At 54.8% G+C, this 26,549-nt stretch overlaps 11 protein-coding genes across 11 annotated transcripts; 4 read left to right on the forward strand and 7 right to left on the reverse strand.

Annotated features, from left to right (window-relative positions):
• Positions 1-227: 227 nt before the first annotated feature.
• On the reverse strand, positions 228-698 carry JN550_002344 (uncharacterized protein; the record flags this gene model as incomplete). The annotated part of the gene is made up of 1 exon (XM_049313629.1): positions 228-698. The coding sequence occupies one exon, from the start codon at positions 696-698 to the stop codon at positions 228-230; it is 471 nt and encodes a 156-aa protein (XP_049175635.1).
• Positions 699-1,783: 1,085 nt separating this feature from the next.
• JN550_002345 (uncharacterized protein) lies at positions 1,784-3,044 on the forward strand (the record flags this gene model as incomplete). The annotated part of the gene is made up of 3 exons (XM_049313630.1): positions 1,784-1,891; positions 1,946-2,119; positions 2,325-3,044. 3 exons carry the CDS (start codon positions 1,784-1,786, stop codon positions 3,042-3,044), a joined length of 1,002 nt encoding a protein of 333 aa, XP_049175636.1.
• Positions 3,045-4,138: 1,094 nt separating this feature from the next.
• On the forward strand, positions 4,139-5,385 carry JN550_002346 (uncharacterized protein; the record flags this gene model as incomplete). The annotated part of the gene is made up of 3 exons (XM_049313631.1): positions 4,139-4,361; positions 4,508-5,099; positions 5,175-5,385. The coding sequence occupies 3 exons, from the start codon at positions 4,139-4,141 to the stop codon at positions 5,383-5,385; spliced, it is 1,026 nt and encodes a 341-aa protein (XP_049175637.1).
• Positions 5,386-6,296: 911 nt separating this feature from the next.
• JN550_002347 (uncharacterized protein) lies at positions 6,297-7,094 on the reverse strand (the record flags this gene model as incomplete). The annotated part of the gene is made up of 3 exons (XM_049313632.1): positions 6,297-6,489; positions 6,644-6,748; positions 6,958-7,094. 3 exons carry the CDS (start codon positions 7,092-7,094, stop codon positions 6,297-6,299), a joined length of 435 nt encoding a protein of 144 aa, XP_049175638.1.
• Positions 7,095-8,476: 1,382 nt separating this feature from the next.
• JN550_002348 (uncharacterized protein) lies at positions 8,477-12,930 on the reverse strand (the record flags this gene model as incomplete). The annotated part of the gene is made up of 3 exons (XM_049313633.1): positions 8,477-9,196; positions 9,271-12,422; positions 12,489-12,930. The coding sequence occupies 3 exons, from the start codon at positions 12,928-12,930 to the stop codon at positions 8,477-8,479; spliced, it is 4,314 nt and encodes a 1,437-aa protein (XP_049175639.1).
• Positions 12,931-13,116: 186 nt separating this feature from the next.
• Positions 13,117-13,506, reverse strand: JN550_002349 (uncharacterized protein; the record flags this gene model as incomplete). Its single annotated transcript, XM_049313635.1, has 1 exon — positions 13,117-13,506. One exon carries the CDS (start codon positions 13,504-13,506, stop codon positions 13,117-13,119), a length of 390 nt encoding a protein of 129 aa, XP_049175640.1.
• Positions 13,507-13,935: 429 nt separating this feature from the next.
• On the reverse strand, positions 13,936-15,016 carry JN550_002350 (uncharacterized protein; the record flags this gene model as incomplete). The annotated part of the gene is made up of 2 exons (XM_049313636.1): positions 13,936-14,790; positions 14,873-15,016. 2 exons carry the CDS (start codon positions 15,014-15,016, stop codon positions 13,936-13,938), a joined length of 999 nt encoding a protein of 332 aa, XP_049175641.1.
• A 475-nt stretch (positions 15,017-15,491) lies between these two features.
• On the forward strand, positions 15,492-16,072 carry JN550_002351 (uncharacterized protein; the record flags this gene model as incomplete). The annotated part of the gene is made up of 2 exons (XM_049313637.1): positions 15,492-15,554; positions 15,611-16,072. The coding sequence occupies 2 exons, from the start codon at positions 15,492-15,494 to the stop codon at positions 16,070-16,072; spliced, it is 525 nt and encodes a 174-aa protein (XP_049175642.1).
• A 2,492-nt stretch (positions 16,073-18,564) lies between these two features.
• On the reverse strand, positions 18,565-19,886 carry JN550_002352 (uncharacterized protein; the record flags this gene model as incomplete). The annotated part of the gene is made up of 4 exons (XM_049313638.1): positions 18,565-19,436; positions 19,490-19,625; positions 19,706-19,730; positions 19,786-19,886. The coding sequence occupies 4 exons, from the start codon at positions 19,884-19,886 to the stop codon at positions 18,565-18,567; spliced, it is 1,134 nt and encodes a 377-aa protein (XP_049175643.1).
• A 2,040-nt stretch (positions 19,887-21,926) lies between these two features.
• JN550_002353 (uncharacterized protein) lies at positions 21,927-23,720 on the forward strand (the record flags this gene model as incomplete). Its single annotated transcript, XM_049313639.1, has 1 exon — positions 21,927-23,720. The coding sequence occupies one exon, from the start codon at positions 21,927-21,929 to the stop codon at positions 23,718-23,720; it is 1,794 nt and encodes a 597-aa protein (XP_049175644.1).
• A 347-nt stretch (positions 23,721-24,067) lies between these two features.
• Positions 24,068-25,619, reverse strand: JN550_002354 (uncharacterized protein; the record flags this gene model as incomplete). Its single annotated transcript, XM_049313640.1, has 4 exons — positions 24,068-24,443; positions 24,529-24,669; positions 24,729-25,271; positions 25,348-25,619. The coding sequence occupies 4 exons, from the start codon at positions 25,617-25,619 to the stop codon at positions 24,068-24,070; spliced, it is 1,332 nt and encodes a 443-aa protein (XP_049175645.1).
• Between the last annotated feature and the right edge of the window lie 930 nt (positions 25,620-26,549).

Here is a 26,549-nt window from a genome sequence, read left to right on the forward strand (position 1 = left end):
TTCTAAGCACGATTCTTCAAGCTCGGCTCGGTGACGTTTAACTATGCCCAAAGCCGCAGAATTATGCGGTCAGCAAGAGGATCAAATTAAATTACTATCCTCGACATGGATCGGCCAAAACGGGCGGCTATAAGATCTCCGGGAAGCATTTCATGGTGCTTGATCGTAACGGCCAAAATCGAAGCTTCCAAGGCCACACCATCATCCCACCACATTGACAGCAAGACTCAGACCCTCTTGCCCTTCCCGCCGACCACGGACGGCAGCCCCACGCCGCACAGGAAGGCGACGCGCACGGCGCCCTGGCCCCAGAGGCTGCCGAGGTTGACGGCGTCCTCCCAGCGCCAGCGGCGCGGGTCCCAGAAGACGGCCGGGCCGAGGGCGCCGGCGCTGCCGTACAGGTGGATGGCGTCGCAGAGCAGGATGCCGGCCAGCACGGCGCGCCAGACGGCCAGGTCGCCGGGCCGCAGCCGCAGCAGCACGGCCTCGTTAAAGGCGAACAGCACGTACGTCGCGCACAGCATGTCGTAGACGACCTGGTGGCCCGCGGCCGGCCCCAGCCCCGGCGCCATGGTGTTCAGGAACGGCTGCGGCCGCCAGTGCAGCAGCAGCGCCCCGAGCAGCGCCCCCAGCGGCTCGATGTACAGGAAAAGGGCGCGGTAGAGGAGCGGGATCTGGACGGGTGTTGCGGGGGCCATGATGGTGGTCGTGTTGGCGGCTGTATGTGCAGAGATGATCAGGTATCTCCGGGAGAGCCCGTGGAATGTCGAGCGTGAGGTGGGCAGCAGGTCAATTGGTATATCAATTCGGGCAGCAGGTTCAAAAGCGAACACAGGACCCGACCAGAATAGTGTGGAAATGCTCTATCAAGATAGGTACGATATGGAGGGCATGATATACGAAGGTATCAGACTGCCGCGAGTGTCATATGCAACTTGTTTCACAACGAGAGGCAGCATGCTTACATTACCAGAATGGGAATTTCGAACGAAGTCACCTGAGACCAATGTCGACAGGAAATTTCCCTTGCTCTTCTCCGGAAGCTCATTCCAGTTTAATTGGTGATCCCGCTAAGAAACTTTGTCAGAATGGCGGATCCTGGTGTTGGATGGTGTCGGGCGACACGCTGCCCCGGCTCCCGCGCCTGAATTTCGCACAGTAGGTAGGTACCAAGCTTTACCGAATGCGCTCCAGGACACGGATGGATCCGAGATAAGAGAAAAGAAACGCGAAAAAGAAGAAAAGAGGGAAAAGGGTACGGTGGATAAGAGCGAAAATAATCAAGCTTATATAATGGCCTTCCACAAGAATTATCTCCTTTGCCTTTCCCTAACTTTTGTGTCTCTTACTCTTGCGCTTCATTCACTACCGCGCCATGGTCTGTTGATGTACACCGGGCACTGGTCTACGAAGCCCACTCTCATGCACAGAGAAACATTGTTCCTGAAGGGCCTGATGTATTAAGGAATGGCCCAAGTGGCTCTGCCCTTACAATATTTGGTATGGCTGGCTGTGGCCCAGACGCGAAGAAGGCGGAGGGACCCTTTCCCCAAAGTTGGAGAAATGGAGAAAATCCCGGGGTTGGTGCTGCTTAGCACCGGCAACGATCGGTTCTCCGGATAACCGTACCCCGCGAACCACACAGCACTCCACAGGATCTACACTTCATCCCATTGCTCTCACGACAAAGTTGTCTTGTTAGTCAAGCCGTGCTTGGGTCAAACTCTCCCAATTCACCCGTTCTTGATGTCCAATCGCAATCTGTTCCTTGCATTATAGCGCTATGAGGATCAATTCACTCGCCCGGAGCCTGCTCCAGGCGCAGAGGCGGACATTCTCCTCGACTCCTCGGCGCCTGGACAGGTACGGCTTCATAGGCCTCGGTCAAATGGTACGTCTGCCGCGCCCAATCCCACAGGCCACAGTGTCGCTGACAATCTCATAGGGCTACCAAATGGCAAAGAACCTGCAAGCCAAGTTGCCGCCCTCCGACTCGATCCGGATATTCGATCTCAACGCAGATGCAGTCCAGCGCTTAGCCGAGGAGATGAAGGCCAGCACGGCCGGCGGCGCCGTCGTGGAGATAGCGAAGAGCGTGAACGAAGCTGCCAGCGACTCGGTATGTGCCACCCTTTCCCCACTTCTCCTCTAGTGTCTATATGATGAGCATGTTCTATCAATGATCTAAGTTGGGACCGGCTTGCCGGTCCTTTTGTGATTATCCATATACATAAAGCCAATCCTCTGAACCCATGACACGATATCCAACTTCGAATAATTAGTCTTTAATTGGAAGTGCTGGACAATCTGCTGACCGAATCAAGGACACTGTCATTACCTGTCTGCCCGAGCCCTCGCATGTGAAGGGGGTATTCTCCCAGATTCTGACGCCAGACCTGCCCAAGAAGGATCGCATATACATCGACTGCTCCACGATCGATCCGTCGTCCTCACGACAAGTCGCGGAACAAGTCGCATCGGCGGGGCAGGGTCAATTCGTGGATGCGCCAATGTCGGGGGGTGTGGTTGGTGCTCGTGCCGGGACCTTGACATTCATGCTGGGTGCCCCAGACTCCCTTGTGTCGAAGCTCGAGCCTATCCTACTCCGGATGGGCAAAGCCGTGCACCACTGCGGACCTCAAGGCACCGGGTTGAGCGCCAAGCTGGCGAATAACTACTTGCTGGCATTGAACAACATTGCGACGGCGGAAGCGATGAATCTCGGTATTAGATGGGGACTGGACCCCAAGACCCTTGCAAACATCATCAATGTCAGTACAGGTCGGTGCTGGCCGAGCGAAGTCAACAACCCGGTGAAAGGAGTCATTGAGACAGCTCCGGCGAGCCGGGACTACTCCGGCGGCTTTGGCATCAGCCTGATGAAGAAGGACCTCAAGCTGGCCATCATTGCCGCGGACGAGGCTGGCGCGAAACTCGAGCTCGGCGGCCGGGCGAGGGAGGTCTATGAGGAGGCTGAGAAGGCCGAGAACTGCAAGGGCAAAGACTTTTCTGTCATCTATAGATTTATTGGCGGGAAAGAATAGACTTGCGATCTTGTACGTTCTATTACTAGCATCTTTCCGTCCCTGTTGAACATGAGTAGCCTGAAGAGATAAATCCTTGGTTTCTGTCCTGATGGGCGATCGCACATCAGGCATGCTGATTTGCCTGCGCCGCCGAGAAATGTACAACCACAGTAGCGTGTGCAGCACGACGGGTTCGGCTACAATAGCAACCCGACGTCCGATAGCACATCAAGCGACCCGACAGCATGCGGGCAGAGCAAGAACGTGGCCCTCGCATCGAAGCGAGCGGCGACTTTTTCTGGCTTGGCGGCCGTTGTATAAGTGTAGGGCCAGGCCTAAGGCCTTCGGGAACGCCCACCTCCGGCGTTGGTTCCAAACAAAAGGCCCACTTCGATCACAACGCATGTCATCCATCCGACTGGGCTCCGCTTCGAGTTGCCGCCATGGACAAACACAGGCCCCAACAGTCCTCAGGATACTGCCAGAACTGCGACCAGTTGGCCGTTCCCCTTACTTGAGCCTCTTCGCTCCCCATCCGAGCCCCCTTCTCGGACCGCGCATCGTTGCGCAGCCTTTGCCTGCCGTAGGGCTCGTCGGGGTCCATCGAGTTCTAGGCGCAGGGTGGGATTTAGGAATTGACCGGGAACACGAATACGGAGATAATTGAGATCTCGGTTACCCTTTTGGGAAATCTCCTCGCTCCCAGTGGGGGGTCCCCAGGCGGAGCCTGCCAATCGTTTTTATGACCGAGACGACCGTTTAGCTCCCTTATATTCGGGGGCCGTAGGGCGAACCTGAGAGATTGATCGCTTACGTTGGCTCGGTTCTGCTTGCAGCCGGGAGGGCTAGCGGTCAGACTTGTGAGATGTGAGGAGATTGATGATCAATAAAAAGACTCTGGGGGGACCACTCTCTCGAAAGGGACGATTTCAAAGTCTTGCGGCCCCCATCCATCCTCTGTGTGTGTGTTGGTTCCAGATTTGTTTCGTGGACCCCGTATATTCCGATCGCGACAACGGCGAGACAGCCACGACCAGTTGTATAACTAGCGGACTATATTCCTAACCTCTAGAGTGGGCGCCTACGGTCAACCATCAGCAAAACTCGCCAGAATGGCCAACGGAACGCACTTCAGCACCCGGGACTGCAAAGAGGTCAGCCTCTTCTGCCCGGTCGAGGCCACCGTCCTGGGCTACTATCCCAACCTGGGCGTCAACGCCTTCCTGGCCGCTGGCTTCGGTCTCTGCCTTGTCGGGCTCATAGTAACGGGGATATGGAAGAAGACATGGGGATACTCGGCGGCGCTGGTGGCCGGGTGTATACTTGAATTCGCAGGTGAGTCCGGTGTTGTGACCCCACGGCGCATTCCATCTCATCCCGCTATGGGCAACATGGGCGAGGGAAAGGAGAAGGAAACACGCAGAAAAGAAACACGGGATAAGATTCATACAAGACTAACACGAACTCTCTCTACCCCCCAGGCTACATCGCCCGCGTCCAGATGCACGCCAACCCGTGGAACCAGGACGCGTTCCAGACGCAGATCTGCGCCATCATCCTGGCGCCGACGCTGATCTGCATCTCCATCTACCTGACGCTCAAGCACGTGGTGCTGTCGCTCAACGCGTCGCTGTCGCGCGTGCGCCCGCGCCTGTACCCGGCCCTGTTCGTGCCCGCCGACGTCTCGTGCCTGGTGCTGCAGGCCATCGGCGGCGGGCTGGCCGCGTCGGCGGGCCACGACAACGCCGCGCTGCTGCTGGCCGGCGACCGCGTCATCATCGTCGGCATCGCCCTGCAGGTCGTCGTGCTGCTCGTCTTCGGCGCCATGTGCGCCGACTACTTTGTGCGCGCCGGCCGCTGGCTGAGGGGCCAGGGCGACGGCGGCGACGGCCCGCAGCGCGAGGCCGCCCGCGCCATCTGGGAGGACAAGAAGTTCCGCCTCTTCTTCTACGCCGTCGCCGGCGCCTACACGGGCATCCTGATCCGCTGCATCTACCGTATCGCCGAGATGAGCGGCGGCTGGGGCAGCCCGATCATGCGCGACGAGCCGAGCTTCATTGTGCTCGAGGGCTTGTAAGTCGAGTCCCCCCCTTTGTGACCTGTCGTTGCTCCTCCTTTTACCCAGTTGGCTAACATGATGGTGGATAGCCTCGTCCTGATTCCGGTCGCGCTCCTGACCGCGTTTTCACCGGGCTTCCTGTTCCCGGCCATGGCGGAGCGGGAGAGCCAGAGATTCCGGAGGAAGAACAAGGGCAGCAACAACAGCAGCGACAACCACGTCAGTGAGGCAGAGAAGGGCGGCGAGATGGGCGTCACATCGGGCGACGAGACGCCGGATGCGAGAGCGGGTAGCGTTTAGACGGATCCCCACGTAGACTTGGAGAGGACTGCGGTTCTAGAGTTTAGAGACACAGCAATGGCGTTAGGGATACCACTTGAATAGATTCTGCTCATTTTGTTGTTACAGTAAGCCAAGTCAGCAACCGGCCTCTACATGTGTGGCGTTTTATGATGCGTAGTAGAAGTACAATGCGGGTGTGGGTATTGCTTTTGCGGCTTTCATTCACCCAAAGTAACTCGTGACTTGAGACAAGCCAGGCTCTTGCAGGAGGAATAACGTTGGCCATGGACAAAATTGGAGGCTTGGTTTTGTACAATTATATACTGAGATATTAGCTTCACACGCAGAAGATCATCGATAGCCAGCCAGTCTCTCGTTGAGAGGCGGACTGGGAAGCATAACGGATTGGCATTGAGACAGTTCCCTTGGCCTGTTTTCAGAAAGTCTCGATATATCCACGGCGGACAACCATATGCGTTGACACAAGCTGTCCGAGTTTAATTAGTTGATTCTTGCTGTCGCTTCTTCATGACACCCAGGCATACCTTGTCTCATGATCGATACAAGCAACTCCTGTATGATCAATTGCATAGAACAGGTTGTGTACGGGATTCAGCCGAGAGGCCGCGCACGCTGGAAATATCAGGTATCACGGAACGACACATGGACCAGGGAATGTATGCATTTTCAGACTTGTAGTGATTTGCTCTATGTGAAAAGAACCTCCCCTATGCCGGGCCACTCAATGCAAGCATGCCACGCGGCCGGCGTTTCTCAAAACCCCCCATTGGATATCATTTGCTCGATCCCGAGCCTCCACTTGTGTGCTCTCTATCTTGGGACAGGGGTTTTTCTCTTTGATGGGGTATGTTTTCTGCTCTCTTCTTTCAAATCTTCCGCCTTGGGACTATTCTCCAGCTTGCAAGAATTTACAAGCCCTTCTCGATGAGGCCGACCAGGGCGTTGGGGTTGGCACCGACCAGCTCGTCGGCCTTCTCGCCGTCCTTGAACAGCATGAAGGTGGGCATGGCGCGGATGCCGAGCTCCTGGCTGATGTCGGGCAGCTCGTCGACGTCGATCTTGGCGAAGAAGACGTCCTTGTACTTCTCGTCGTTGGAGTGGCTAGAGGGGCCCATAGTCAGTACCTGCGCGAGAATACATGAAAGCGACGCGCGTATTATTTTTCGCGCATAATGAGGGGCCTGTCGTCGGGCGAGCAGGGTAGAGGGAAAGCTCGGATCGGAGGCAGCTTTAGAGGGGCGTGTTTCAAACTTACTTGGCCAGGAGAGGAGCGATGGCCTTGCAGGGACCGCACCAGGTAGCGAAGCAGTCGAGCAGGACGACCTTGTTGTCCTTGATGGCGGCCTTGAAGGCCTCGGCGCTGTGGAAAACGAGATACGTCAGTATGGCGCGCAGCATTTTTGGACGAGGGGTGGCATCGAGCGGAATGCACGAGAGGAGGGGTAGCTTTCCGCGCGGCGGACTGGGCGGGCAGCCGGCCAGCCACGGCGCTGCACGGCGCTGCAATTGCGCACAAGAGAGGGGCACAGCCGGGACAGAGGACAGAGGGAGGAGGAAGCAGTAACGTACGTCTGGAGGTTGTGGACGGTCATTTTGGGCGAGGTTGCGTGGAACTGGCGGACGGCAGACAGATGCGACGACGGTCTAAGGATGCGGTGTCTAGAGGCAGACTGGATGGCGGTGCGGAAGAATGTTGATGTTGACATGGGGAAGGGTAGATTTTGGTGTTGAGGGGTGGGAAGCCAAGTGGGTTTTTATTCAAAGAGGTTACCGGTCGGTCGGAGTGGTTTCGGCTCGATGACAGAGAACACACACTTGACACACACGCGCACACAGACACACACACACCCAAAGGCCTTAGGTTGTGGATGGGGACTTGGGGACGGAGCACACACTGGACACGCCGGACACGCACTGCCGAAAGTAGAGCGGATCGGACGCGGGTGGATTGCTAATGAGGCTGGCCGGCTGCAGTATGCAAGGCAAAATTGGTCTCTACAGCTTCCGCTTTGTGTCTGCTGGAATGCCCGAGAAAACGGCACCAATTTCCAAATTTAGGGGTGTTTAGTGAGCTGGTGGATGTGTCGTAGCTAGGTCGGTCCCTAGGTATGCAAGGTGCTTTCAGGCGTGGTGATGTAACTTAGAAGGCTCGTTGGATTTGTCAGTATTCTCGATGACGCGATGGGCAGAGGTGGATGACAAGCAGCGGGAAAAATAACACGAGGCGGCCAATTCGAAGGGGCCCCCCGGGTGCACGTCTCAGCAATCGACCCAAGTGGTCAACGCCGAGGCAACCCCTGCCGTCGAGCAGTTATGTGAGCTCGACCAGCGTGCGGACTGGTGCGGACGTTGGACCAACTGGACACACACAGTGAGCAGCACCTGTCACAACCCCTACACGCCCCCCCATGCGCCACGGTTCGACGCGCGTGGCTGCTGCTGCATTCAATCTTTAGCAGGGCTTGCTTTGGAATCAATGAACGGGCACGCAACCTGGGCACACTGAGACGCCATGATATTGAGTTCACGTGGGATCTATAATTGTAATTGCACCAGTGATGCGATCAAAAATGCCATAAGCAGCCATCTGGATCTGTCACCCGGCCAGGGTCTTTTCATGTTATTGCTGTTGCTCTTGATGGACAACTACGACCGTAGATTCTGTTGTGCGCGACATGCCTCACCTTGATAGTACCGAGAGCGTAACGCCAGGCTCTTGGTGTCATATCTCGTAAACTGCATCGCATTATAATCGGCTCTTAGGGATGCGGCTCCGGAATCATCAAACTCCCAGTTCAGGGCGGGTTCATTACCACCTATGTTATCTAGCCAACGCCAACAGAGCGCTGATCATCTGGAACTGCAGCTACTTCTGCACCATCTCCAGATATATACTACATCTCGAAGAATTAATTTCATTCCCATCTCGCTTCTCGAGGATCTTGGCCTGTCTCTTTCAGGCTCCTCTGCGCGTCTCTAGTCCTGCGGCTTCCATCCTCCCCCCTTGTTTTCCGCTTGGCTCGCGATGATGCTCTATAACATGCCGCGCTCCGGTTCTGCAATCATGGGGTATGTTGCGGAGCCCAAATTACAAGAATCCCATGCTACCTCTGAAACTGCCTGATCCAACTCCAGCGAGTCCGTCGACCGCCTTCTTCACCTCTCTAGCCTCCCTAGCCAAATCAGCCAGCGCCTGACTTGCCTGGCCTTGAGGAGGGTTTCGCACGAGCGCCTCGCACTCGGCCATCAGCTCACTGACCCAGCTTTCCAGGCCACGTTCGGGCCTGGCCGACCGGGTGATCTCCCTGACCCATGCATGTACAACATAGATGATCCACTCGACAACTCGGAGGCGGCCTACGCCACGGAACGGCACGTCCTGGCTCTCGAACATCTGCTCCAGAATCCGCGTTACAAGGTCGTGACTGACACCGAGCTGCAGAAACAGGAGAACGGGCCAATCAAAATCAGCACCGATGCGTTCATCTTGACCGTTCTCCACTGCGTAGCGGCACACTTCCGGTAGCAGAGTCGCCACGGGGAAGATGAAGCTATCGTTCGAGGCACGGTGGCACACATCCTGGATGACACCAACGAGCCTTTCGTAAGGTTGCGGCGGAGCCTCGAGGTTGGCTTTGTTGGGGTGGGCGTTGTACGAATCCCATTCCGCTTGGACATCTTCGTGAGTCTGCGCAATCAGGCTGAGCCACGTGTTGGCAATTGTTGTCGGATTGCGGAAGTCGGCAGCGTGGAAGATGAGCAGACACAAATCATAGTAGCCCGCCTGGTCGGCGTACGTGTTGAACAGCTAGATGCCCAGAATTAGTAACTTTCGATTTACCACGACACTTTGGAGAAAGAAAATTGACGGACGGGACTTACCTCTGAAAGACCCTGTATCGGGCCATCCAGTGATTCTTCGATCTCGGGGCGTTTCTCGGCAGGGATGCGATCGTCCGCTCTAAGACGTTCAAGCAGGTCGTCCTGGATGTGCGCCACTTCCAACAGCTCGGTAACCTCGTGGTTAAGCATCTGCAGTTCTTGTCGTCCAACGCCAGCGGTCATAACGCTGACGTTCGTCTTTGCTCTTGAGAGCAGGTTGAGGCGTTCCTTTATCGAGATATCGAAATCGGACTGTGCAAGTTGCGCTTGGACTTGTGCCGCCTCGTAGTAGCGGCTACGCATCGTGAAGTAGCGGCACAGAAGATCGGCGTGTACAACATTGGAGGCAGCCAGATTCTGGAGGAACTTGACAACATGGGGTGACTCAATGTTGAGTAGCCGGTCTGTCCACCCTTGCTCAACGTACCACTCGTAAAGGTCATTGTGGAAGACTTCGTCGGTGGACGAGTTGACGACTTCGTACGCCTCATTCCGCTTAATGGCTATCGAGGTCAGTTTGCCATCGATGACCTCAGGTTCAAGGTTTGAGGCGGCATCCAGGCTTTGAAGGATATGGTGCACCAGGTTATAACAGCGCTTCCGCTCCTCAAATTTGCTGAGCCTAGGGTCGTTGGCTGGCTTGCCATCGTTAACCCAAGAATGGGCTGAGTTGCCACGATCCCTCTCCTTGGCCACCGTTAAACAGAGTTGAATCGCGCCCGCGTAGTATTTCAAGCCCACGTACTGATCTACTGCCGTCTCAAGGTTCGCTTGCGTCAAACTGCCCGCCACCTTTTGGAACAGCTTCAGACTCTCACCGAGGAGGGCACGTACTGTGTTAGAGTTTTGTGCTGGGTCTGATGCCTTCTGAACTTGTTCCTGTGCCTTGAAAACGACGGCGTCGTCTGGGCCGCAGAAGCTGCCACATCGCCTGCGCAGCGCGTCGGTAATAGTCTCGGTGTTGGAGCCATTCTCGATATTGCGCTTAACAATAGCCTTGACCAGAACTCTGGCAAGATCCTTGCCGGCATCCTGGGAGAATAGGCGCTCATACGTGAGCTCTCTGAGCTGCAGGCGAGCTTCATCATCCAAGCGGGCGAAAATGTCGGCAACACGCTCGTCAAAGAGGACTTGAATAAAGGATATACCCTCCGAGATGCTGACCATCAATACCTGCACGGCGTGCATAGCTTGGTGTTCGCCTTGGAAGGCGATCTCCTCCTGCTTGTTGCCGGCGCGCTGAAGATCTGCTGGCCCAGACAAGCCTTGAATGAACCCCTTGTTGGCCTCGAGGAACGATCTCAAACGCTCAAGAGAATCTTGGACTGCCTTCAATTTGCTCAAAGGCACCGTAGAAGCGATGGCCAAACCACCAACGGCATCAGTTCCAAACGATACAACGCGCGAGCTCCACAGGGATCGGATGAGACGGCTGAGATACAAGGCCAGAGCGCCATGCCGCGATGAGGGCTTCACGGTGTCAACAGTCGGCTGCTGCCCGTCTTGCTCGGGAAGCGTGGGATTGCCACCGAAGTTGACGAAGGCTTGTCGCGCACGATCTTCTGTGGTTTGGTCTATGGCGCCACGCCCGGCACCATTCTCATTGCCTTGACCACAGGCGACTGCAAGCGCAGCTGTTACGCTCTCGATGCGTCCATACATATTTTGGAACTTGCTGAACTCGGCCTTCAGGCTCTCCTCGCCAGAAGTATTCCTAATTACTGCGGCAAAAATGTCCACCAGTCGCCGTCGTCGAATGATATGAACTCCAGTATTCGTGAGAACGGCAAACTCATTCGCGGGTTGGTCAAACTGGACAGCCAACTCGTTACCGAAGCCCAACGGGGTCGCAGCGGCCGCGAACGGTTTCGAGATGATACCGATATCTTCAGGCTTGCCACCGACATCAATCCACACGCTGTGCTCATAAAATCGTAGAGGTTGATTCGGTCCGCTGTTCTTAATGCGGCCGGTGTCGGGGGCCGCTGCAAAGAGACCTTCGCGGCTCCCGCCTTCCTTAGAGACTGAGGCCAGGAAGTATCCTGGAGCAAACCTAACACCACTGCGTGTTGTTATCAACGTTTGTGACTGTATATCAAAGTAATCGCCAGGGCCGCCGTACGCGTCACGGCCTTGTCTCACCGATGGCCTGGACGTGCTTGAAGGAGGAAACTTGATCGAGTGCAGCTGCATGCTAGAGGGCACCTGGTTCGGGGAAGCCATGTAGTACGAGGCTCCTGCAGCACTCATGTACAGTCGACAACCCGTGTTCGTCACGGCAATGAGGTGAACCTTGGCATCCTCGGTTTTCGTGACAGGGCAAATGGAGACAATGCTTGTTTGGTCGTTGAGCAAGGGAGAATTGCCGCTGAGCGCGTGCATTATATCTCGCAGACAGTCGTGCTTGGTCTTCTCGATGACTTTGGTGAGCTTGTCGGGGGCTTCCATGTGGTAGGTTCGGATGGTAGACAGGTTAGAGAGGGTGTAGAGCAGGTTTCGCGTATCGTCGATGACGATGCCAACGATGTGTTCATTGCTCTTGGCTGACCATATGGCACGGGGCTTCTTGGGGAGCATTGAGACGATTCCACTGGCGGAATGGTTCGTCTTGTAGGTTCTGTTTGTGAACCACTTCTCCTCTTGCTGATAAGAGAGCTCGTAAATATCGGTATCGGCAAAGCCGGCAAAGAAGATACGGCCATTCGCTGCCGCGGCAATGACATCGGCCTCGCCGCCGCTTGTGGAAGCCTGCATCTTGGTCTGGTACAGCGTTACTGTCGTGGCTCCGTTGGCTGATGACTGAGCAGCGACTCCAAGAAGAAATATGTTGGACGACGTAGCCACGACGAGCATGTAGTTGATCTCGCTGACGAAGACGCCAGGTTTCGGGGCGACAAGCTTCACCGAGGTGATGGAGTACTCGTTGTCTTCGAAGCCGATGAGCTCCGGGTTGGGATGCGTGTAGTCCCACAGATATAAGCAGTTATCGATGGTGACCCAGGCATGGTTGAGCTCAGCAAACAGGCCCATGCTCGTCGAGACCTCTGCCCGTTGGTATTGCTCGAAGACCTTGTCAGGCAGCACATACGACTGGACCGTCTTGTAGGGCACCCAGTTGGAGTCCTGCGTTTTGTGGTAGTCGGATGACATCTCTACAGGCATAGAGAGCGATCAGTAAAGGTCGCAGCAGATGAAGCACTCGGAAGATGTCAACTTACGCTTGCAGTATTGCTCGAGCTCTGGGTACTGCAGATCTGTAGCGAGAGCAGTGTTGACGTAGCCGGCGGCTTTCGTGATGGGTTTCTGGGGTTGCGCAGGTGGTAACGGAGCAGGGCCTGGCGCCAAAGCCGAGCCTATGCCAGCTCCCCCCGATGCCGCCATTCCTGTGCCTGCGCCCGGAGTCGCTGGAGCGCCAGCTCCTCCCCCGAGCGGCTGGAGAGCCCAGGGGGGGGACTGCTCAGGTCCGGTCGGGGCATCTAGTCCCTGCTCTCCAAAACCCGTCCGCGAGCCTAGAGGATTGGCGGTGCCGGCGCCTGATGCCTCGTTGAAGAGGCGCCTCCGAACCGGGTCGGTATTGGCGCCGAACCTCGAGGCGACGGCCGGGGTGTGCATGAATGCACCTGGGACAGGCCGCATGGGCGTCGGTTGAGGGTATGCCATTTTGCGTGGTGTGCCGTCGGATTTTATCCGTCTCAATTGACCCTCAAGGACGGCACTCCTCCACGGCTCAGCAGGGGAGCTTTGAAGATGGTGAACGGCCGGTGAGACGTCTGGGTGTGTATGTGTCTAGGCGTCGAGGCGTCGAGGCGTCGAGGCACCGTGGATGACGGACGGGTTACCGGGGCATCAAAGGGCGATTCGGCGAGAAGGTGCGCCGCGCAGACACCATGCGGTGGTGGAGAAGATGCGCGAAGGTGGGCGAGGCGGGGGAGAGACCTCTTCGGGGGTGCGCACGCGTCGTCTCGGGGGCTTGCGTGGTCTCGCGAGTTGTGGTGTTTCGAGGTGTTGCTCCTGATGGTTGATCTGAGAGGCTGGAAATTTTTGGGTCAAGCTTGGACGCGACTTCCGCCTTGCCTGGGCCTGCTCTGCCTGCAGCTGCAGCTTTGCTCGCGACCCCCCAATCGCGCTAAGCCGGTTTGGTCCCCAGGGAGCTCCAAGCTCCAGCGGAGCCCTGGAGACGGTTGACGGTTGACGATAGCTGGGACCTGGGAGCTGGCCGACGTCCGTGGATGGCATTGTTGATGACTCTCAATAGTAACACCGGGGGAAATCATGCAAATGCTCGCGATAGATCATGCATTGTTTGTTTTATTTTCTCTGGTTGTCTTACGACATGCTGATATCTACCTCTTCCCACACCCCGCCGCTGGGGATGGCATCTGACCTCCATGGGGGTCTAGGATGTTTTCTTCGAGCCCCTCCCATCTCTACAACTCCTTAAAGCTTTTTGTCTTGTTATTCCGCATACCGTACAATATCACAAGTTCATACTGCGCGCACACAACTCGGCATCGCATGGCTTTCGTCGACCGTAAGACGTAAACATGCGTCTGACCGTAACGATTTCCCCACGTTGCCCTTGTATTGTGGTAACAAAGTCGGCATCATGTTCCCGCCTACACGACCTCTCCTCTTTAACCCGACGAGGGTCTATAGCTCCCGAAATCACTGCTTCTTGGCATCACGAGCAGCCTTTCGCTGGGCTCGCTTGCGGATGTCCACGTGCATGGTCAAGTTGTACCACCGCAGCAGCTTGCTGCCAGTCCCAAGGAAGGTCTCGGCTGCGTAGCCCATGAAAGCATGGCTCCACCAGGGCGTGTAGGTGTCCGGCATGAACTGCCAGCTCCCGGTGCCGACCTTGCCCAACGCAGCGCGGACGAACTGCTTTGGGTTGGGGATCAGGAGGCTGGAGCGGCGCACCTTGGACATGGCCGTGGTCACGAGGTACGAGAGGACGAGCTGGACGTCGACGTTGCTGGGCTTGAGCTCGGCAGCCAGGGCTGAGGACCACTGCTGGAGGAAGGCCTTGGATCCCGAGTAGGTAGCAAGGTAAGGCGTGGGCGCCCAGCCACCGAAGGAGCCCATGGTCAGGATGAGACCGCTCTTGCGAGACTGCATGCCGGGCGCGACGACCTGGGTGACCTTCAACGTGCCCAGGCAGTTGATGGTGACAATGTCCTGCAGCTCCTTCTTCTCGGTGAGCAGGAACGGCGTCGGGATGCTGTGCGACTGTCCAACGTTGTTGATCAAGATGCCGACGTCCAGTCCCTGGATTAGCTTGGCCAGCGCCTCGTAGTCCTCGTCTCGATCGGCGGTGAAGTCCATGGCCAGGATCTTGGTCTGGAGGCCGCTGAACTTGGATTCGAGCTCCTGTGCGAGCGTCTGGAGCTTGGATTGCGTTCGGGAGACGAGGACGAGGTTGAAGCCCTTGGCGGCGAGCTGGGTAGCGAACTCCTTGCCGAGTCCGTCCGAGGCGCCAGTCACGACGGCCCAGGTGCCCTTCTTGCCATACTTTCGCAACTGGAGGACAAGTGCTGTTAGCAGGGTATCACTCAAGCAATAGGTCTCACGGATGAAAAGGAGAAGCAGAAAGCAGACTCACGTTGGTGCCGCTCAGCACAAAGACGCTCAGGAGGAACTGCAGGTAGCCGAGGACCTTGGTGCCCACGTACAGCGCACCGATACCAGCAAAAGCCCACTGCACTGGCTGTGGCACGTTCGCCACCAGCTCATTGAAAGAAGCCATGATTCAATTGCTCGGCACAGATCCCAGTTCAGATGAAGGGGCCGGTCGATAGCAGGTGAGCCGAGTGTTGAAGTTGAGAAAGTCCGCCAGCTGCGCATCCGCCAATTGGGGAAGCAAGTGCAAGATTGCGTCCGCGGGCCGCGCAAAAATGTCTGTGGAGCTAAAAGTTGCTTCCAACTTGCCTGCAGACCAGGGACCCCTCCAAACAAGCCAATGGCTGGCCGGCCAGGGGAGGCTTGAGAGCATGTGAACCCCTGAACTGCAGCAGGGGTACTTTTAAGCTCCTGGCGCTGGATCCAACTCCAGCCCGGCGAACGCGGAAGAGCTTCCTTGGATTCTGCCTGCACTGACGACTTCCTGCTGGCTGTCTAGTCGCAAATGCGTGTTTGGGACGACACAAAGACCAATTAATCTCTATTCTTGAGTCTTGATTCCACCCAACTGTCCATATCCCCCCTTGGACAACCACGCCGACATGGACGCCCTCAAGCAGTACCTGCCGCCCGGCGACGGCTACCTCCCCTACTACATGTTCATCGTGAGTCCTTCCGAAGTCGAGACCGTCTACCACCCACCAACTGACACGCCGCGCAGACCTCCGTGATCGCAGTAGGCAACTCGCTGCAGAACTACCTGACGCTGCACTTCTCGCGCCGCTTCTACAACGGCCAGTTCGTCCCGAACCCCTCGCTGGGGCCCAAGACCGCCGCCTTCAACCCGGAGGACTCGACCCAGAAGCTGATCCCCGCCACGCCGGCCAACGCGCCCAAGACCGCCCAGACGACGGACCAGGTCACGCCGCTCGCCGCCCGCCTCTTCGCCACCTACACGCTCATCTCGGCCATCATCCGCCTGTACGCCAGCCACCACCTCGACATCGAGCCCGTCTACATGTTGGCCGTGTGGACGTACGTGGTCGCCCTCGGCCACTTTGTGAGCGAGGGCCTGGTCTACAAGACCTACTACCTCGGCGGCCCGCAGGTGCTGCCGCTCTTCTTCGCCACCACCGGTATCGTGTGGATGACGATGCAGAAGGGGTTCTACGTGCAGGCGTAGGGAATGGATTTTGGTTAGGGCCAACATCCAGTACGACAACTTGTGTTGTTCAGGGTAACAGATGGCTGTTCGGCAAACGAGGACCTTGGGAGCCAACTCGTGCGGTCGATATGTGTAGAATCAAACCCAGCCTAATTAATGATAATGGTTTTGCAAGAAGTTGTGAGCTTGGGGGCTCACAGCTGAGCAGTCGTGGTCCCATCTCTGTCTTTTGTATCTACTAGTCTTCTTCCCGATATATGCATACGGATTTGGGTTTCTCGACCGAGCAAGGCATAAAGCCTTCCTGGAACCCAAACAACGCCGAAATTGCCGCGGTAAGTGATGGTGGACCGAATTCTTCCTTTGACTGGCACAACTCGTGCCAACTTGCAGCATCGAAGCTAGCAGAATGCTCTTTTCCGAAGCCGGGTCACCTTCATTTACCGTATACATGGACATTAAAAGTAACTTGGTGTAATTAATAAAAAGAAAACGGTTAGCTACCAGAGGAAGTTTCGAGAAGCAATGATACGTCGCGGACATGTACGGCAACACACATCGCGCTGAAGTGCTTGAGAACTCGCCGTGTGCGTGGACTGTTGGGTAATCAGCATCAGAGTAGGGTACTCCCTATTGTTCCTACGGGGCGCTTTTCCATGCCATTCCAGATAGGGACAATGAGACCGATCTCTGGCTATTAGCCCAATAGTGAAAGCTCTAGCCGCCATGCATATTCCAACAGGTGCTCGTTCAATCAACAGAAGCTTGTTCAAACGGCTTGGTGGTGTAGTGGTAGCATGCTGAGATACGAGGACGCAGCACTCACGGGAGCCCTATGGGCTGGCAAAGGCCAGCTCGGCGGGCATCTGTGCCGGTGTCATTCATCAAAAGTTGAGTATCCAGAGACGCAAGTTCGAATCTTGCCCCAGTCAAAAAGCCTTCTTTTTTTGGCTTGTTATTATTGTTCTTTTGGTTTCCTTTCGCTTTTCCTTCTATAATTTTTTTCGTGCGCCAAAAATCCATCCTGAGGGGCTTACTTACTCACTTACTTCCTTACCATTGTGCACACCCTGTTGTAACATGCCTCGCCTCTCGATTCAATCGCCACATCATGCATGTACACGTATCGAAGGCGGCTTTAAGCCTGGAACATTTTGTCAGTTGTCCGATCCAGCATCGACATGGCTCCAACTACAAAGCGAATCTCCATGGCGTCGGGTCAGGTCATAGAGGAAAAACAATTACCATGGCGAGGAAGTTGCTGTCAATATTGAGACCGGGCCCAGTCTTCCGCGCTTCCCCCCTTCTCTGACCTTACTATTGACGTTCAAACCCTTCAGCTATCCTAATTACCGCCCAATCAAACGGCTGGGTGGTGTAGTGGTAACATAACGAGATAATAAGACGCACGCTAATGCTCAAGATTCGCGCAACTTCTTGTTTATGCTCGCAGCCAGGCTGATCGTTACAGATGATGGCGAGTGACTGCCTCCTCAAGCTTCTACGGCACTGGTCCCGGGTTGTTTACAGTTGCTGGTGGTGTGGCTCGCCGCTTGCTGAGTATCCGGAGTCGCAAGTTCACGCCTTGACCCCGTCAATAATTTTTTTCTCCCTTTTCTCCCTTTCCAACCTCTTTGGCCGATTGGCGATCGGCACGGTTCAGGCTGAACTCAGTGCAGGCGATCGTACGCTTGTCTGGGATCTTCCATGACAGGTCAGCTGTTGGTCTCGTGGCCACATGAATGGTGCGAGACGTTGGTTCAAAGGGGATATGTTTCTAGGTCCATGCTCTGTCAGTCACTATATTCGGTAATTGCTCGTCTCTTGTTACGGTCCTAGTGATGTAGTGAGTAGAATGTTGAACTATACAGATGCAAGCATGATTCCATCGCTCCCCGGAATCGATCACAGCAAATATAAACCATTCAGGCATGCTGGCTTTCTAAATGTTGTAGAGTGTCCACAATCGCAAGCTTGAGACTTATCTTGGCCAAGTGTTTTCGCTTTGTTACCATGACCATTGCCGCGCTCCCATTTGTCTTGAGCAGATGGCACAAGCCGTGACGGCGATAAGGTACGGTCACCTACCGCACTTACAAGGGTGCCATATGCAAGTACCCGAAGAGATCCTCATGTGTGCCATTTGAGGCATCTCACGCAACAGAGGCTGGGTGGTGTAATGGCAACATGCTGAGGTACGATGACACAAGTCTGATCGTGCCGTGATTGGCCACCTGTCTTATGCGGCTTCTTTGCAACCCACGGCGGTCGCATCTTGCCACAGGAAATCATTGTTCGCTTTCAGGTAATGTTGAGTATACAGAGCTGCAAGTTCAAGTCTTGCCCCGGCTACGAGAAGTCTACTTTTTGAACCTTATTACTTCCCATCTAGCGAGACCATCAATGAGACGCATAACTGTTTCACTGAATAGAAGTCTTCAATTAATGTCTCTAAGCACTCCTCACCCAAGCACCGCGCTCAAATCACACCAGCCGCCCTTTTACACGATCTACAAGTTCTTTCTGTACAGCTCGCCCCCGCAATCCCTCAGCTTCGCCGCCGCCTGCTCAGGAGTGATATCCCTCTGAGGCTCAGCCATCAGCTCGTATCCGACCAAGAACTTCTTGACCGTCGCCGACCTCAACAGGGGCGGGTAGAAGTGCATGTGGAGGTAGCTGTTCTCGATCTCCTCCGCAGTTCCCTCGAGCGGCGCCTGGTGGATGCCCGAGCTGTAGGGGAAGTTTGTCTCGAACAGGTTGTCGTATCGTCTGGTGACCTCCTGGATCGCCTCGGCGAACTGCAGGCGCTCGGCCGCGGTCAAGTCGACCAGGGCGCGCGCGTGGCGCTTGGCGATGATCATGACCTCGAAAGGCCAGACCGCCCACCAGGGGCAGACCACCAGGAAGCCGTCGTTCTGCCAGACGATGCGCTCCTTCTTCTCCATCTCCAGCTTGACGTAGTCGGCGAGCAGATGGCGCCCGCCGTGCTCGGCTCGGTACTTGCCCATCTGCACGGTCTCGGCAGCCGGCTCCTCGGGGAGCGTGCTGGTCGTCCAGACCTGGCAGTGCGGGTGCGGGTTCGAGCAGCCCATGGCGGCGCCCTTGTTCTCGAAGATCTGCATGTACCGCAATTGCTCCTTGGGCAAGGGTGCCACGCTCTCGGGCTTGGCCTCGCGGGACATGAGGTCGAGCTTAGCCGCCACAGCAGATAGTGGGTTGTTGGGAGACAGGTGCGCGGCGTATATTCGGGTCCAGGTTTCGATGATGGGAACCGTTTCAGCGGCGGACATGTCGGCGAGGGTCAGGTGGTGCTTCGGCGAGAAGGTGAGGACGTAGCATTTGCCCTTGACGCCCTCGGCGCGCAGAAGTAGAGAGGCCAGGTCTGTTTCGGTCAGCATCTAGGGCATATAAGGGGGTTGTAGGGGCGTCGCGAACCATCGCTTGAAGCTTCTGCTTGGTAGTCTGCCTGCTCCTCCTTCACGGCGCTGTAGTCGTTGACAAAGACGAAGGTCTCGCTGTAGTCGGGATTGACCTCGCCACCTGCTCTCGAGTTCCGCGGGCACAGGTAACACTGCCTTGGTCAGCAATTGATGTGTTGCTTGCTGGTATGCTGGGACAGCTTGCCTTGGGATCATATTCAGGTAGGTCAACGACGCCCGGCCCCTCCTGCGCGCCTCTGGAAGCTGTGTCAGTGACACGGCCATGAAGAAGACAAGCCTGCGACCACTTACTGCCAGGGGCGCTTTGTCCTGTGAGGAGACACCAACAACCACGACCCCCTCAGAGGGTTGTAGCGGCGATGGGAGATGTCATCGAGCACCTTGTCCGGCATCTTGGTCGGCGGGTTCTTTTGTCTTTAAGATCAAGCGTTCACAAGAAGCGAGGACAAGTAGGTATAGGGCCAGAAGTTCCGGGGCAAGAGACAACTATGGAGGGGAAGAATACTGCAAATATTTACCGCGATACGACCCCCGTCGTACCAACATTGTATCCACATCCCCCGAGGCGGGCCGGAAATCGACGGCGGGGTATTCATCACATGGAGGGGTGAACTGCACCGAATCCCACCCGTCGTAAAAGCTAAGCTAGCGGCCACTGGGAAAAAAAGACCCACTGGACGCCGCTGAGACGTTACCTTGGCTTGGGTGAGATCTCGAGTTTCGCGCTTATTTCCCGCAGCTATCCAATGACGTACCATAGCAGATTAGTTCGCGTGCAGCACTAGGGAGATGGCGCGCTCCGGGGCAGGGGGCCTGGGGTTCGGGGGGCGCCTGGGCGCTTCCCTGGGCGGTCCAGAAGCCTTCCTGATGGGGGTCTCCGATGCAATGATCTGCATAAGTCTGAAGTATATATCTCTACTTGGTGTATTCAGGTCACGTAGGATTGAATTACTGCACTCGAGCAGCAAGTCTGTCACACACTCCAAGATAATTCACAGGGGGCCAAATCGCAAGAAATTTTCATCGGTTCACGCCCGTTTCCTAGGTGACTATAGTGTCTCCTAGCTGTAGTCAATCAACCTTGCTCAATTTAGGTGCCTACCTCACATAAAGTAAACGTCTAACTAGGCAGCTCGAATCAATCCGTACTTCGGTTCCAAGGCGCTGCATGGTCACACAATCAGATAACCGAAGGTTGACAGCTACTATTTGCAACAGCTGCGTACGCCATGACGACAGTGGGGCTTTCACAAGAGGATGTGCGTCGTATCGTACTTGAGAAGGAGAATTGCTCTTTAAGCAGGATGGAATTTCGGCTTGTTAGATTCACAGATTAGACAGAAGAGCTTGGCCACCATTTAATCTTGTTCGTAACATAAAACCGTGTTGACCATGCCACAACTGGCACAGTTACACCGGGCGGACCCCAGAGTTTCGGAGGCATTAACACCCATTTGAATTTTATATTGCCAAATGACATCCACCAAAGAGACGAACAATGCTCGATACGTGAACAGGGCCCACGTGAACTTTGGGCAAATTTGCGTTTCCAGGAGAGAAAGCTGCTCTGAATTCCGTCGGGCTTGCAGAGTCCAATTCTTGTACCATTAAGGTTTCCAGACCAAGTGTTCCGCCTGACAAGTTTGATCGCTGTTGCATCCTACATGTGCGAGCAACTGCTACATACTATGATAAGTTGGTATCTCGCACAGTCAACTCCTTATAAGTCATTGAGGCAACGACAAGCATAGCTTATTCAGTTTAGAAAGCGATATTGCTTTGATCTGTCTTCTGCAGAATACGCCCATAGCCTCACCCATTCATATATAGAGACACCACAGCTATCGCGAATTAGAGCTAGTTTCCAGAATTAGAGTTGATACCTCTCTAAATTGTTCGTTCTCACCATGTACCTGTCGTGAGACTCCTCGGTTCTCCAATCCAAGATCGTACAAGTATATTAGATAGAACAGTTAGTAAACTTGGTCTTTGAATATTACCGAAGCTCCTTTCTTCCGCATCGTGATTTCAGAACAGTGTACTTGATGCTTTTCCCTGATCAGCGAAATACCGAGCAGTGAAAATATTTGAAAAGTCGTTTCGATTCTTTGAGGCGGTATCCACCCGAAGCTTATATCACAACTTTATTCTATACTGTGAATCTCCGTAGGCTTTTCTATCAAGGTTTGCAAAACCACCTCACCCGATCGGAGAAAGACAAGAAATTGATTTTGCTTGCTCATGTTCTGTATAAATGGCCCTTGGCTTCCCAATGCCCTTCCGTCTCTGCACCAAACCCAGCTCCCCGTCAACACGATTGTCTGATACCAAGGACCAGAACTCAGCCTAATACTCTGAAGCCCAACCCTTCTTCCTCACTTAAGACTTTCGTAGGATAATCGTTGGACTTTCGGCACCCGCTTCGAGCCACGATGCCGAACTGGACTGCCCGTCTCCCCTTCCGTCGCGGAACCAACACTGCCTATCAAGCCAGTATGGCTGATTCTTGTGACCCCACAGAGTCATGCTTCCCTCAGAACACGCCCAGCTCTGCTGCTGCTGGGCCTTCGATCCTCAAGAAGGGCTCTAAGATTAGCATCCCCCAGATCATCATCACTCTTGACCCTTCGGATGAAAACGATGGACATTGCAAATCCAAGTTTATCGATATCATTCCGGCCACAGAGCGCCCCATGTACATTGTCACCTACAACGGTGGAGAGTATCACCGCATCCGGCCTACCCCGATTCAGAGTCAGGATCCCTTCATCCACGCCAGTCCTAACAAGCGACTTGCTGCATCCATCGAGTCGGGGTCTCTCAAAACAGGTATCTGCCGCATTTCGGAATGCGAGTACTGTAACCTGTGTGATCGCTTCAACATCGACGCCTTTGCTGAACAGAAGGCGCTGCTCGGCGAAAGCAACCTCTGGAACGACTGGGACCCTTACTTCCACTGGATCATGAACGAACAAATCCCACACTTTGGCGACGACAACCTGGGGTCTGGTAGCAAGAAGACTGGTCCGTGCTGGATCAGTGACTGCGAAACTTGCTCAGCCGAAGATCGCGAAACCCTATCCAACGAAGAGTGCAATTGTAGTCGTAACAAGAAGAGTTTGACTATCAAGTGCATATGCCGCCATCGGCAACCATATCATGGGTGCAGGGCCGTCACGAAAGGGGTCCGTAAAGTCCCAGCATTTCCATCCCGCCTTTGCACTATTCCGGCCAACCGCCCCAACGGTAAATGCACTCACTGCAAGGAGATGAATTATCTATTGTCTAGTCTACACAAAGGAGGCCACAGTATCACGGATTTCACAGACATGGAGAAGTTTCATAACCATATTTTACTCCGCCGACTTGCATTTGCTCTCAGCCCTAAGGCAGCCCGGCCTTCAGACGTGGGGCCGCTGACTTTCAACCACGTCTTCGGGGTTGTGACCTTCGACCTCCCGTCGCCGGTTCCCAAGAGTGTTGTCTTTTCCATCGACTACGACGCTCGCATCTATCACAGAAAATCCCAATGGAAGCCAGCTAGGGATCCCTCGCCTTACCCACGTATGGCCAAGGCCGTTGACGAACGCGGCGATGGCATGAGAGGCCGTTCAGTCACATTCAAGCTTCTACCTCAACTCAGCGATGAGGAGCAACGTGGGCGAGCCTCAACCCGCACCGCTGTGCGATCACGAAAGGCGACACCGCACCCAAAAGTGGCCCGGGGAGGACTTATACCGCGCCCAATGCTCCGCGACGAGCCTCTCGGAAGGCCGTCATTCCTCAAACGTCGCTCAAGCTGTCCAGGGCCGTTTCCGAAGAAACCAAGACCCACCACAGGATACCTTGAGCTCACCGTAGCTGGGTCTTCAACAATACCCCATACACACTCCAGCCCGCCTACGCCCGGTTTCACCTATATTCCAAAGGATACGGCTTCTACAATAACTAGGTCTCCGCCAACACCTGGCTTCACCTTTATCTCCAATGATGGGTCTATCAGGGAGACCGCAGCTTTCAGCAGCCTCGCAGAATGGGACGGCCAGGACTACGATAACTCGCACGGCCAAGATCAGGGACAGGCGAGCACTAATACCGATGATCTCCCTGAGGTGCCTGAGCCCTCGTTCTTCAAGAAATGCTTGATCCTCTTGCAGGTGATAGACAACCCAATGGTCTGCAAGGGCTGCGAGCTTGACATCCACGCATGTGAGTGTTCACAATGAGAACACGATGGAAAAAGATGTGGACGACATCCAAGTTGGAACACTCGGGTTGGGTGTTGGAAACAAAGCGAGGTTTGAATCGGGCTATGACTTATTGGGGACTCAATGCTGGCGACGTATGCCTTGGTATACCAGCCATGCTTTTGCTGCACCAACATATTACTCCAGCGTGCGTGGTGAGAATGAACTGTAATTACTTTGCTTCTGAGTAGAAAATACGAAACTTTGAAATAATTGTTGCATGGTCTTTTTGAATTGATTACATGATGTTGAACGGCAAACATTTATCTCAAACCACAATATATTGAGGAAGTATCACCATAACACTGTCTCCTTTATCAATGGCTTCAAGGGAATTTCGCCACAAGGCCGACTCTAACAGGCGCCACGAGCTCAACCTTGGACTCCCTCTTCTCCATCGACTCAGCACCAACTTTAGGCATGCCCATAGCCCTCGCGAACATAAGCTTCGCGGGAGAGTAGGTCGAGGTACAGCTTGCTGATGACGCGCATGTGCGTCCGTTGGGGCAGGTGGCGAAGTATCCGCCGGTAAGGCAAAACTGACCACCCGGGCAGTCCGAGTCACGGTCACAGGTTTGCCCGCACGCCAAGGCGTCGTCACAGACCGAGTTGCCAGAGACCGACGAATCGCAGTAGCAGTTAGCGCTGCAGCCTCCGGCACCAGGGTTCGTAAAGTCTGAACCGGGCTGGCAAGTAGGGTATCTAAAGTTACCAGTCAATTCGGTATGTTCTAGCGTGTTCGTTTGAATAGCAAATTTATCTGGGAATAAAATGTCTTTGGACTTACGAATAGAATGTGGTGACTGTCGCTGTTGATGTACGGGTGACCGTGGTTGTGGTGGTCGAAGTTGAAGTAGTTAGCGCGACATCAGTTGTGATAATAACATCCGTGGATTGAATGACAGACGTCACAACTGGGGTGGTTGTACTATTGGGTCAAATAATTAGCAAGTCTTAGGCTCATCCTCGAGTAAGAAATTAACCTACACAGTCTCAGACGCCGTGGCGCTGCTGGTCGACGTAGCCGTGACGGTAGACGTAGCCAGCGGTGTGCTCGATATGGTAGATGTCTGGGGGGTTTCGATGCAGGTGCAGACCTCCCCAATGATGGAGCTGGCGTAGGATAGGAGGCTGCTCAACTGGGACTCCTCGGGCTTGGGAGGTATGTGGCTGTATGTAGCACTAGAGCTTGCTACTGTTGTGCTGGACCCGCTCGCCGTGCTTGACTCACTCGTCGTGCTAAACTCGCTCGACGAGGGATACACGCTCGATGAAGACGACGCGCTCGACGAGGGGTACACGCTCGAGCACTTCTTCTTGGAAGGTGTTACGCTGGGTGCCACACCCGTTGTCCGCTTTTGTCTAAGGCCATCACGTTTCCCGAACTGGTTGATAGTTGTCGTCGTAGTGGTCGTGGTCGTCGTGAATACAGTAGAAGTTGCAATCTCGTTCTCAGTAATAGTTGACGAGACGACCGATGTCGTGGTGGCCACATCGGTGGTCAACTCAGTTGTGGCATCGGCAGTCGCACTTGAGCAAAAAAGATAACGGATCAGCATATCTTTTTTTAAACATTTTTAGCAGAAGATCATTATGGAATCCTCACGTCAGGGTATCTGTTGTGACAGTTGTAATGGGCGACTCTGTGGCTACTGTGGTGAGAACAGTAGATGTAGGCGCTGTATAAGTTGTGGTTACGGGCTCCAAAGGGTAATTCGACGAGCAGTAAGAGAGAATCAGAGAGTTGTTTGCTACCGGGTACGCAAGTTGAGCTGGGAGACCGGAGCACAATTTCTGTGTGCCGGGACTCTGCGGTCCGACAGCTATAGCCGACGCGACGGATAAGCCGAAAAGCAAAGCGGTCATTGACGAAGCCATTGTAGGAAATTAACGAAAGACTGGGCTCTCAACGATGTCCGAAATGTAAACACGTGAAGCAAGCGAACAGTATCCCTTACCTAAAGAGCGAGTTCTACTTCATACGTACATTCCGCGGGTATATAAATCCACGCAAAGGGGCGGTACTTTTTCCCAAGCAAGGCTGAAAACGCTCAGTGTGGAATAGCTAGGCTGCGATCGTCGCCGAAACAATTTGGTGGCTTGAAGACTTGAGGCCTGCTAGGCCGAATCGATACTAAGACTGGGGTAATCCCCGATTCAGGAGAACTGCCACCGGTTTTGTTTGGCGCCTCGATCCAGCGATCTGACTAAATATCAATAGACTTCCTCGGCGGCTCTTAGCTGAGGCGCTACTTCAAATAACAAGAGGAGTCAACTCCGAACGGACTTATCGTTTATCTTTTTCATACACAGACTGAGAGATATGAAGAAAAGCGCCGCGCTATAATCTGGAGAAAGGCCCGTGCAGCGGCACTGGTGCTGTTGACACGGATGGATGTGGGGCATTATCTCTTTTTCTCTCGGAGTGTCACGCCCGGGACACTCAAGATAGAATGCTGTCATGAATGTCCTCAAACACTGACGCCGAAATCCAGATGCGCGGCAGAGTCACTGTAACCAGATATCAGCACGTCGACAATTGGTAGACCCAGGCGAATATATCATGAGGTACACGGCTGTTACTCTGACACATCTCTACCGCGGACTGATATACACCAAGCTCTGTAGCATGCTCCAAGTACGCGATAGCTCGCTTCGTCTCTAGTGTATAAGTACAGGCGCGCCGCGGTAGACACTGGAGGGCCATAACGGCTATGTTACCTCAGAGGCGTTCTCGCTCGACGGCGAGATGGTGGCATCGGAGTGGCACAAAGAGACGTTGCTGTTTCGGGACATCGTGACGATCGC

This window comes from Neoarthrinium moseri (genome assembly GCF_022829205.1).
Source record: "Neoarthrinium moseri strain CBS 164.80 chromosome Unknown scaffold5_Wmoseri_CBS_16480, whole genome shotgun sequence".
NCBI classification, from domain to species: domain Eukaryota; kingdom Fungi; phylum Ascomycota; class Sordariomycetes; order Amphisphaeriales; family Apiosporaceae; genus Neoarthrinium; species Neoarthrinium moseri.